This window comes from Tenrec ecaudatus, chromosome 16 (genome assembly GCF_050624435.1).
Source record: "Tenrec ecaudatus isolate mTenEca1 chromosome 16, mTenEca1.hap1, whole genome shotgun sequence".
NCBI classification, from domain to species: Eukaryota; Metazoa; Chordata; class Mammalia; order Afrosoricida; family Tenrecidae; genus Tenrec; species Tenrec ecaudatus.
The window spans coordinates 73,552,230-73,564,270 of NC_134545.1; the positions used below are offsets into that span (position 1 = coordinate 73,552,230).

Here is a 12,041-nt window from a genome sequence, read left to right on the forward strand (position 1 = left end):
TGTGATGTGTCTGACATGTTAAGAATGTTTATCGTCTTAAAGAATTCTCATAACTCCTAGATATTCACTATGATGGAGCCTATTTTATGAATGAGCAAATTATCTAAGTGAAGGTAACTCACTAACCTCTGTAAAATGATGATCACAGTTCCCAGGACACAGTGAGTGCCCGAAAATATTAGTTACTGCTATTATGATGCCCCATGGCAGTGGACACCTGAGAATAGCTACTGTGGGGGAATAAGATGAGGCATGTCACTCTGTGAGAGAATTCATCGCAGACACTCACAGGGGCGGTTCTACTATTTAACAGAGATGCCATGAGCCAGAATCGACTCAATGGCAGTGATTTTTTAGGCCTATATTTATAATTATCATTAGCTACCTAAGTAATTTCAATAGAAAATATCTAAGCAAAAAACAGAGGAGCTATCAACAATCTTTCTAAAATAATATTCACATATTACTCTAGTTATTGTAAGATTTTAATAAAGTAATGGTGGATTTTTTAATCCACAGAATTACTTCAGAGCAATACACATTTAAATTAGGAATAATATTAAATACATCATGATAGTATTCAATGCACACGATATGACTTCTACAGAAATTAAATACCAGCCCCCACAATTCCTGTCCCATTTTGGGTTCTCAAAACTAATTAGCAAATTCCCTAAGCAAGAAACATGATAAATATATGATATATGCCAGCAACTCAGAATTCTTTGTCAAATAAGATTCCTGTGATATGACCTGAAAATCTGAAAAGTGTACAATGTTCTTAAAGAAATAGAGTAAGAGTGGGGAGGGAGGGGGAAAAAAAAGAGGACTTGTTCCAAAGGGCTTAAGTGGAGAGCAAATGCTTTGAGAATGATTGGGGCAGGGAATGTATGGATGTGCTTTATACAATTGAAGTATGTATATGTATGGATTGTGATAAGAGTTGTATGAGTCCCTAATAAAATGTAAAAAAAGAAAAGAAAAAAAAGAAAAGAAAATGATTAGGGCAAAGAATGTACAGATGTGCTTTATACAATTGATGTATGTATATTTATGGGCTGGGATAAGAGTTGTATGAGCCCCTAATAAAACGTTTAAAAAAAAAAAGAAATAGAGTAAAACCATGTTAAGCATGACAATGCCTGCACCGATGCTCGCATGTCCCACTTTATTGCTCAACAAAATGGAATCCAACCTAAGCATTCCTCCATATTGCATGAAAGTAGCATTGACAAAAAATGCCCCACGTGTGAAGGTACAATGGGTTAACCATGGTTTTTTTTTTGGTGTCATTTTTGGCAGGTCCAAAATGTGGTTGCTTTTAACAGTGGGAATTCTCATATCAGCACTTGGAACTGCAAATGGTTTCTTTGAAAAACTAACACCTGAAAGCCCTGAAGTAACTATGAGCACTGTAAGTTATGAGAGGGGAACAAATCAACAACAACAATCTATGAGCTATTACTATCCTTTATCATGGTGATGGGGTTAAACTTAAACATAGCTGCCTAAAAATAATGAAGAATCTCCACCTAGTAGATCTATTTTCAAAAGTTGTCTAAAGCTTAACGTTCTGACGTCTCTTCATCAGAGAGAGATGATTACCTACTGGGGATACCCCAATGAAGACTATGAAGTTGTGACTGAAGACGGTTATATTCTTGGAATCAATAGAATTCCTCATGGGAGGAATAATTCATGGAACAAAGGTAGATACATCTTCTCTTCCCTTTTTGATCTGTTCTTTTTCCTCTTTCTTGATCCCTTCTTCTGGTTGCCTCGTCAATTTTTCCTCCATGATTTTCTCCCTTTTATCTCTGTTCTTTTCTCCTTTGATCCCCCCCTAAAGATTTAGTGAGCTTTGCTCTTTCTGGAACTAAAGTAACAACAAAGCTAACTTTCCAGATCTCCAGGCACTTCACCCGTGTAGTCAAGGAGGCTTGCTATTCTGTGAGAGACTGATTAGTAAGGAGATGCTTCTAAGTAACATACAATGAATTTAATAGTAAAACTATACACAGAATGTCAACCTGGTAATATTAAATGGTATCAATTTGAGGGCACCAAACCCAGTCTAAGGCAGTCAAGTAAAGCTTTCTCTGAGAGGCAGTCACTGAGCTGGGTCTTTGAAAAGGAGGCAAAGTGACCCAGATGCTGTGTTGCCGCAGAGAGAGGAGGGAGACCATTTGAATCCCATTTCCTGAACAGATAAAAGCCATTTTTGACAGTATTGTACAAATGCATCTTTGTGTCATTGTAGAAAAATTATAAAGGACTCAAAAAAGAGAGAGAAAATCCATGTATAACTTAATTTCCAGAGCACACTTAACATAATGCTGTAACCCCTCTGAAAATAAATTATTCAGCAGCAGCTTTGCATTACAGACTAGACAATCCGCTGCACTGTCACAGGTGCTGAGTGCAAATCAACTCCTCAGCATCTAACAACTTCAAAAACAATCAAAGTATAATGGGCATACAATAAAGTTCACGTATCTAAAGCATAAAATCTGCTCATTTCTGGCTCTGCCGTCATTGAGTGCTAAGCATATTCCAGTTTAGAGGAGCCCTCTAAGACGCACTTGAACTACTCCCACAGCATTTTCAAGGTGGTAAATCTTTACAGAAACAGGCCGATCGTTTTCTTCTGTGAATCATCTGGTGGTTTCAAACCATCAAGCTTTAGGTAGCTCACCACAATATGGATATTAAAAATTACTCAACCAAATGGACATATTTAATGTGTAGTCACAGATCTGGTCTGAGCTTGAGAATTGTCTATGAGTATTCTCACTCTATCCAGACAGATCGTTTTCTATATAGATGTTAAGGACTGTGTTTGCAATAGTTATTTTTTCTCCTTCTTCAGGCCGGCGGCCTGTGGTGTTTCTGCAGCATGGCCTGCTCACATCGGCCACAAACTGGATTTCAAATCTCCCTGACAACAGTCTTGCTTTCATTCTGGCGGATGCTGGTTTTGATGTGTGGCTTGGAAACAGCAGAGGAAATACCTATGCCAGGAGAAATAAGTACTATTCACCAGACTCTGTGGAATTCTGGGCTTTCAGGTAATGAAGAGAAAGAATCAAAAATGAGCAGTCATAAATGTATATTGGGTTATAAGTATTCACAGGTATTTTCCATTTTCTAATATAACCCTACACTGACAAAGTATATGAGAAGGTACTAAAGAGGAAACAGATATTTTTTTTCAAAACTATTTATTCAATTTTTTAAACAAAATAACCTTATCACTTTCAAAGTACTCTCCATTACTCTTAATACATGTATAGAATCTGTGATTTCACACTTGGATACATTTTTCAAACTCATCTGGATGGCAGACAGCACCTTCCTCATTTTTCGTTCACCTCTTCTATGTCATCAAATCTCTGCCATTTCATGGCCCTCTTCATTCATGGAAACAAAAAGAAGTCACAAGGAGTGAGGTCAGGGGAGTAAGAGAGAGAGGCATACTGTTCTTTGCCAAAAGCTGGCACCCTGAGATGAATGCGTGAGCAGGTGCATTGTCATGGTGGCAAACCAATTCCCTGTCTGCCTCAAATCCAGCCTTTTTAGTTGCACACTGCAATCTTTCAGAACCTCAAAATAGATAGCTTGAATAGCAGTCTGATCTGGTGGAATGAACTCCAAATGCACTACAGATTAATGTTTTCATCCATTCAGGAAGTTGACAGATGTTCAGAACAAGGTTTGTCATCAATCAACATTTTACCATTTTTGAAATGAGAAAACCACTTACACAAATGAGTTTTTTCCCCATAGCACTGTCTTTGTAAGCTGTGTTCAACATCACAACAGTTTCTGCAGCATTTTTCCTGAGCAGGAAACAAAATTTCACAGCTGCACACTGTTCTTTTAAATTGGACACCACAAAATATGAGGTTCTGGCAAAACTGCTTTTAGGAAAAAAAATTCACTGTGAGCAGAAAGTACCCTCCCAGGCGATGCCACTAGGTTCACTAGCTTAGATGGATTTGCTCAATGCTTGACTAGTGGGAAAAATGTGTACTGTGAAAGCTCCAATCCACCCTGCAGAATTTAGGGCTTTTTTGGGAACCCACTCATATTCCCAGAAGGACTTCCGTCCTCTTTTAATAACTACTCGCATTCTTCCATATACTTCATCCCAACGGTAGATTTACCTTCACTTTCCTTGCTCATTACTCGCTCTAAAGGAACTGCTGACCAGGGTTTTCCAAATGCAATGAACAAAACGGCAGAAGCAAGAGACTTCTCTGTCCACTTCAGATCCTCAAAGGATCACCTGCACACATTCCAGATGACATTAACACTCAACGGAGGGTGGGCGGATCAGAAACCTGGATCACCCTCAAGGGCAGGGGGAGATGAACTTTGGACACCAGACAGAGAGTTCAAATAAAAAAGGTTTTCTTTCACTGCCCTTCTTCCTTATTACTGGAAACTCCTGGAGTTGAAAGATAGGGGAGTGTTATTCTGTTGATGCTGAAGCACAAGAATGCTCCTTTTGTCTAGGAATTGAAAGGAAGCCATTGTGTCCAGGTGTGATGAGGAAGAGAGGAAGCCCAAGTAGGTGAGACTGGAGGGTCAGATCAGGCAGGGGTGAGATGGCCTCCTGAGAACCTTGGAGCCCACTGAGAGGCAATGAACAGCACAGGGACGTTAGAGATCCAGTTTCTTTTTCCAAAGATCATTCTGGATTATTTGTGACAACTGAAACGGAAAGGGGAAGGATTCCTAAATGCCTCTGGGACATAGCATGCTGTTGCTGAGGTCAAGTGTGATTGAGAGTGACCTTATGTATAACAGAATGAGATACTGCCTAGTTCTGCGCTGTCCTCACAGGAATTGAACACATTGCTGCAGTCCCTGCATGAATCCATCTTGTGGAGGGTTTCTCTCTATTCTCCTTGCCCTCCTACTTCGCCCAGCATGATGTCCTTTGCCAGGGACTGGTATCTCTGATAGCATGTGCAAACTATATGAGACTGAGACCATTCTTACTTCTAAGGCGCAGAGCATATAAATGGTTCTTAAATCTGATATGCTATTTCTGGGATAGAAATAATCCCTGCCATACAGATACTAGCTTTTATAATGTTAAATGCATTTCTCATGCCAGGCTGCAGAAAGGACAGGATTGTGATAGGAAACCATGCAGAGGGCATCTCAGGCTCATGGATGTTCTATAAGTGGAAATAATTTGAGAATCGTACTGTTGCTTGTCCAAGGGAACTCTAGCTACAAATATGTTTGATTTGTTAGAAATTATAGAAAAGACATTCATTCAGTTTTTATTTGCTCTTTTTTGAAATTGTAGTTTTGATGAAATGGCTAAATATGACCTGCCTGCCACAATCGAATTCATTGTAAAGAAAACTGGACAAGAGAGTCTGCATTATGTTGGCCATTCCCAGGGGACCACCATTGGTATGTGAAGGCAATCTAAGCCTGGTAGTTTAGTTCACGGCGGTAGGTGTGCTGGATACGAAGCTAAGTATTTTCATTAAAAGAGATCTCTACACAACTCAGCAATCTAAGGGCAAGGCAAAGGGGGAAGGAGTGTAAATAATATGTGAAAAATGATGCAGGTAGTAAATATGTCATCCATAATAGTTCATTATAAGTAATCGGGTGGGATGATCCTAGGCAATTAGATTATATAAAACTTAACTTAATAAAATGTTTATCACAACCCAGTATACTGATACACTACTGTTTGGGAAACAAGTTACTTATTGGCTGAGATATAGGTGTCTGTTGTTTATTAAAAAACTAAAATAGCATCATATCTATCGAGTCAAGTCCAACTCCTAGTGGTGCTCTGGGGCAGAGTAGAAACTCCTGTGAGTTTCCCAGGCTGTAAATCTTTAAAGAGCAGAAAGCCTTTTCTCTCTCTCCTGGAGGAGTTAGTGGTTTCAATGAGCTGTCCTTGCCGTGAACCCAGTAGGCCACTAGGGTGTTTCAATTCTCTTGGCTATTCAACTGTCAAACATTGACTGTGTTCCCAGTGCCTTGGTAAATTTGTCACCTCATTTATGGTTACTTACTAAGCAACCTAGTGAAACAACATGAGCGTCATATTTAGATTAGTAACTTGAGGCTATCAGAATTTAGTGTTGCCAGAATCGCTAAGCTGATCGATGACAGAGCCAATTGTCAAAATCAATTTGGTCCGAGTTCAAGCTTGTGTTTCTAACCTTTTTAGTTATATGCTCTTCTCATTTTAAGTGGTAATTTAAAAATTGCATTTAAATTTATAAAAACTTTTAACAGTATTAACAATAACTGTTATTAGATGATAACCCTAAGTATAGCTGGCTGATAAAGGCAGATGAAAGAGCTTTCTCTCTATATATATATTAAAATTCTAGTTTCTTATCTCATATAAATTCTTCAAGAATAAAACAGATAGTCTAACATATGATTGCTTCACATATGGATTCCTGGCAGTGAAGTGGTTAGGCATTGCACTGCTAACAAGAACCATAAAGTCAGCAGTTTGAAAACACTAGTCACCCCCTGGGAGAAAGGCAGGTCATTCTACTCCCTAAAAGAGTTATAGTCTTGGAAAGTCACAGGGGCAGTTCTTCCCTGCCCTATAGGGGCGCTATGAGTCAGCATCTATTCAAGGCAGTAATTTGTATAAGCAGAGGTGCCAATTATCCAGAGTTTCAAAAATGCCACCTTAGTAAATCCAACATAATGCCATACTTACAGAATCAACAAGAACCAGCAATACAAACACACTTTATAAACTAGTTCCTTGGTCTCTTTCAGGTTTTATTGCCTTTTCCACCAATCCCAAACTGGCCAAAAGAATCAAAACCTTTTATGCATTAGCTCCAGTGGCCACGGTGAAGTACACCAGCAGCCTTTTAAACACGGTTTCACGCATTCCTACCTTCCTTGTCAAGGTGTGTGATTCCCTTTCATTTACTTTAAGATATCAAATCACCGTGAATTTCAAAGCAATAAGAACAGAAGAAGAAATTGGTAAATAATTATTTGCTGCTATCCAAGAATGCCCACGTGGTATTATTTATTAGCAAGCTTTCATGCCCAATATGGCCTCTGAGATCCCAACAATTGTCATTGTTCTCGATCAGCTTTTAGGAGATAGCACGGGCTGGGAGGATTTTATAGGTGTTTCTTTTATGGGGTGTTTATTTAATAGATGTTTTGATTTATTAAGCACCCTATTCAGAAACACCAAGGCTGAGATTCCACTCCTGGAGTGGAGAAGGAGAAATCAAAAGATGTGAGAGAATCTAACCTCAGCCATGGGAACTGGAAAGAAAGTTAATGGTTTTACTCCATTACACTTATCATCCCCCCCGGCTTCAACACATTGTGTGTTGTGCTGCTTCACTCCATCCAGTAGTAAATTAAACTACACAATTCACAGTAATAGCTGCCCATTTCCCTGCTGTATTCAGTGAATGGAGTGAGAGAAAGCATTTGAAATTTCTAAGGCACTGTGAAATTTCTAAGACCTAAGGAACTAGCATCCACGTTGTGTAGAGATAAAATTATTTTAAATGGAGTCTTTTCTGCAGTTTGATTGCTATAAACCTCAAATGATGCTTTTATCTTTCAGATTATTTTTGGTAACAAAATATTCGAACCACACAATTTTTTTGATGATTTTCTTGCTACTGAAGTGTGCTCCCGCCAGACATTATATAAACTTTGCAGTAATGCCTTATTTATCCTTGGTGGATTCGACAGTCAGAACTTGAACATGGTTTGTATCCATTGCAGTTTCTATACTGAATGGCTTGAGCAATATCTTTGAGTTCTTTTCCTGTCATCAATTATAAATAGTATTTCCTGAGGAATAACCAGAATGATGTCCATGCTAGGCAGGTAAACCCCAAAGAAATCACAAATCATTGCTTTCAATTGTATCACTTCCAACTCTCTCCCATTTCCCCAAATATGCCTTTCAATAAACAACATATAAAACATTAATCCTCAAAACAATGCCTCCAAGAGGTCTATGCAACAGTTTTACACTATGTAATATATCATTTGATTTATTGACTGCTGCTTCCATAAGCATTGATTGTGGATTTCAGTTAGTGACATTCTTGACAATCTCAACATCCCTATGGAGAAACAATATGTGTGTCTAAGTGCATGTTTATTTGCTTCCTAGAGCCGCTTGGATGTTTACCTATCACATAATCCAGCAGGAACTTCTGTTCAAAATGTACTCCACTGGTCCCAGGTATCAGTTCATAATATTGCTCAAATTATTTTTTAAGCCTTGTGTTAGGCCAAGTTGACTAGAGAAACAAATCTATGTATGAGAAAGAGCTCTGTATCATATCAAGGGGTTATCATAGATCAAGAAAGCATCGTAGCCCAGAGCAACTCTAGTCCATATGTCTGATACAAGTCCACAAGTCCCCCTTCAGACTCAAGCAGCCAGAGGCAATGATGCAGAATGCAGGAAGATCACAAGATCACAGGCTGGTGGGTACAGAGTCATTTGGATCCAAGGTCGGAGGAAACATGGCAGCACACCAGCAGCTCCTGCATTCAGGGACAGAGTTCCAGCACTCAGGAAGACAAACAAGTAGAGAGTGAGGGAGTTTCTCACTTTCCCCCACTTATGAAAGGACACACCTCCAAGGAGGCATCATTAGGTTGTGATCTGACTGACAGGTTGGATTCCACCCCTGCACTTTCATACACTGCAAGTTGACAGAAAAGCATCCATGTAACTACCCCAGGCCAGAACCCTTGGACTCTCAAATACTCCTCAGAGGAAGCTTTCCTAGCAAGTAAATACCGGCTGAAAGATATCAATTAATCCACGAGAATGAATGTCTTAGAAAAACAGAAGCTCCAAGTAACAAAATAACAGAAATGAGTGATTTTTACACGGAAATGAAATATTTCAAGCACAGCTGCATGTTAAAGTTGCACGAATCCCTGGGTTTGGGTGAGCAATAAACTTTGTTTTTGAAATGCAAGTATTTTCTAATAATTGTTTAAGTTGAGGTGATACCTACTGGAAATGATTGGGCTTTATTATTGTCCTGGTGAGAAGAGTTCAATTTCTTTGTGCTTCTATAAATTTACTATTTGCCAATCTTCTTGTTTTTCCTCACTCCTACTAATTAATTTAGGTTGTTCGTTCTGGGGAATTCCAAGCTTTTGACTGGGGAAGCCCTGTTCAGAACACGATGCACTATAATCAGGTAAGCATCTTGTTTTTTTTCAGGGAAGCATCTTAAATTTGAAATTATTTACTTTTGAGCGACATTTAAAAATATTTAAGAAATTAGGGTACTTTTCAGGGTCTTTTCAATTGGAATAGGCTCAGAAATTATAAAGTTGATAATTGTTTTCTTCAATTTTCTTCACCCCATCAAACCTTACCCCAATTTGCCAGTCTCCCATAGAACAGTGCTCTCCTGCTTCACCAACTGTGTTCAAACGTTGCTCTCAAACAATCACACACACACACACACACACACACACACACACACACACGGAAACAGGAGCTCCTTCACAGAACTTATGCCTTCCTCCTCACACACACTCATAAAACAAAACTGTGATGTGTCTCATTCCCTCAGAGTTCTGTTCTCTATCCTAAAGTGTAATAGATTCACTGTTCTAACCATTCATGAGATAGATGGAATCCCTCTCTTCTTAACAATGTCTTGTATCTTGTGTTGAACCAGAATGAGTGATGTCAATGAAAGACTTTCCAGGTAGATAGAAGATGTACTTGCAGGTCGAGGGTAGAATTATTATCAGCAGACAAGGGCAGTGCCATCATGCTTTCGGCAGTGATGCTGCGTTGCTTCAGTGAATCCAGGCTTTAGCCAAACTTTCTGCTTGTTACTGTACCAAGAACCCAGGCTTTAGAGTTCCTCCTGTCTGGGAACAGTGAAAGTTTGTGCCATGATTTCTTCCAGCTCTTTGCCCAACCTCAGAAGAGAGTAATTGAATAATCTAATAGAATACTACGTATTAGCCTTAACTGAGTGTACTCTTAGATTTCCACTGGGTAACTGTAAACAGGAAAGTATCCTAAAATGTTGGGGAAGCCCTCTTCTTCCCATTCTACTCTCAACTCTTTCATTTAAGTAGTAGCTAATGAACTGTACTAATTTCATTTCTGACTAATGTTTGCTAGGAGTTTATATATACTCACAATAATATTATAGTTATAAATAATATACCCCCTTTTGATTTATACCTTCTAAGTATTTATAGAGGTGTTCAGCAGAGTAGTATAAAATACTATTTTCCCCCCTCAAGAACATATTTCTCGTTCCCTTCCAACCATTGCCTCCTCAAATTTCCCAAACACAGCCTTGCTTCAAATCCATCCTTTTGCCAGGTTCTGTTACCAGTCACCAGATGGCTTCACCTTAGAGGACAAAATAGACACTAGAAGCCCAATCCCTCTATTTGCCCTTCATCTAACCAATGCAGGGACAGGCCATCTTGGTCTTCCAGTAACAGAGGGAGCGACACTCATTTTAGAGTGCAGTGTTAGCATCTAGGAGACTCTTGGAACAGCCTCAGTAAAAGAAAATAAGATTATTGTTGCGCATATTCTGACACAAGGACACTATAGAATGGAGTAGACCTTCTCTTTAGGATTTTCAAGACTATAAATCCTTACAGGAGCAGACAGTTTCAGCTTTTCCTGTAGCTGGTGAGTTTGTACCAACAACCTTGTGGTTAGCAGTTGTACCATTAACCCACTGTGCCTTGAAAGCCCCTGGAATTATAATAGCACATTTTAAAATACTACAAAACTACATGGAATGGGAGATTTTGTTATGGAAGTTTGGCTATTACACAGATTAGAACAAAAAATATTATGTTGGATTAGTAATTTTGAGTATGTTCTAACAAAACTAAAGCATCTCCATGAGGCAGTTGGAAAATTAGAACTGGTTTCTTGTTACCTTTTCCTACTCTATAAATAGCCTTTAAATCTATACATGGATGCCTATTTTCTGAAAACAGGAAATGTCACTAATAATTTGGACCAAGGTTTAATAAAACCAGATGACTCCATTTGTAAGCAAATAGAAACAAAATAAGTGGTCCCAGATAATTCATTACAATTAGATCGCAGTCAAATTCACCTTCTTCAAGTGGGGTAGAAAACCCAGGTTTGTAATGAGTGAGAATTGTTGCCTAAGACCTTATTATCTAAAGCATGCTCACCGACCAGAAACATCAGTAGCACTTAGCATGCAGAGACTCGATGAAAGCTTGGCCACATCTGAAAACTCTATCTTCCTCTTTCTGTGTTTCTTATTTTTAGCCCACCCCTCCCTTCTACGACGTTACCGCCATGAGAGTGCCGATTGCCCTGTGGAGCGGGGGAAATGACGTGCTGGCTGACCCCCAAAATGTGAACCTTTTGCTTCCCAAACTTTCGAATGTCATTTACTCCAAGAAGATTGCTCTGTACAACCACTTGGACTTCATCTGGGCAGTGACCGCCCCTCAGGAAATTTACAATGACATTGTTTCTATGATAGCAGGGGATTCAAAGTAGATCTGGATTTTTAAAATCCTCTATTTCCTTTCTTTTTTCACAAGATCTTATTTTTCTCACCTTAATTTTCTGTCATGTTAGAGATGAAATACTCTTTCTGTAAGTTTGACTTCTGAAATATATTGACATCAAAAAGAGTCCTGTTTTCTATTTTTAATTTTTAAATATATGATTTTTTTCCTTTGGAAATTCCTCTAGAAACACCTGAGGTAATACCTTCCTGGGCAGGTAAACCTCATACCTCCTTCCTGCTTTCCTCTTGTTTCTTAACTCAGTTTGGGTGTTGAGCTTTGAGTACTGAGGGTTGGCCAGATATCAGACTTGGGATTGGTCCCTCTTTGAAGTGCTTCTTATTAACATGTAATCTGAGTCTTTCTAGGGACAATATGGCCACTACTAACTGCTTCACATGTTTTAGCCTAAGACAATGCACAGTAGGATACAACAGATCCCTTTTACTCTTTGGTGCCCAATCCCAAACTCAAACTCATTG

The 12,041-nt window shown here is 38.9% G+C and overlaps 1 protein-coding gene across 2 annotated transcripts; it reads left to right on the plus strand.

Moving 5' to 3' along the window:
- Positions 1-1,309: 1,309 nt before the first annotated feature.
- Positions 1,310-11,548, plus strand: LOC142429030 (gastric triacylglycerol lipase-like). 2 transcript variants are annotated; one of them, XM_075533997.1, is made up of 9 exons: positions 1,310-1,414; positions 1,592-1,709; positions 2,870-3,068; positions 5,324-5,433; positions 6,784-6,920; positions 7,604-7,750; positions 8,165-8,236; positions 9,144-9,215; positions 11,312-11,548. In XM_075533997.1, exons 1-9 carry the CDS (start codon positions 1,310-1,312, stop codon positions 11,546-11,548), a joined length of 1,197 nt encoding a protein of 398 aa, XP_075390112.1. The 2 variants fall into 2 exon arrangements, with proteins under 2 accessions (XP_075390112.1, XP_075390113.1); XM_075533998.1 differs by having other exon boundaries at positions 1,592-1,706; positions 2,966-3,068.
- The last annotated feature ends 493 nt before the right edge of the window (positions 11,549-12,041 follow it).

What these genes read in the sequence shown, in the direction of transcription:
- LOC142429030 (XM_075533997.1), top strand. Translation starts at nt 1,310, where the DNA reads ATGTGGTTGCTTTTAACAGTGGGAATTCTCATATCAGCACTTGGAACT. An exon ending in CTGAAGTAACTATGAGCACT is followed by an intron (nt 1,415 to 1,591) that starts GTAAGTTATGAG and finishes TCTCTTCATCAG; the next exon opens with AGAGAGATGATTACCTACTG. An exon ending in TTCCCAGGGGACCACCATTG is followed by an intron (nt 5,434 to 6,783) that starts GTATGTGAAGGC and finishes GGTCTCTTTCAG; the next exon opens with GTTTTATTGCCTTTTCCACC.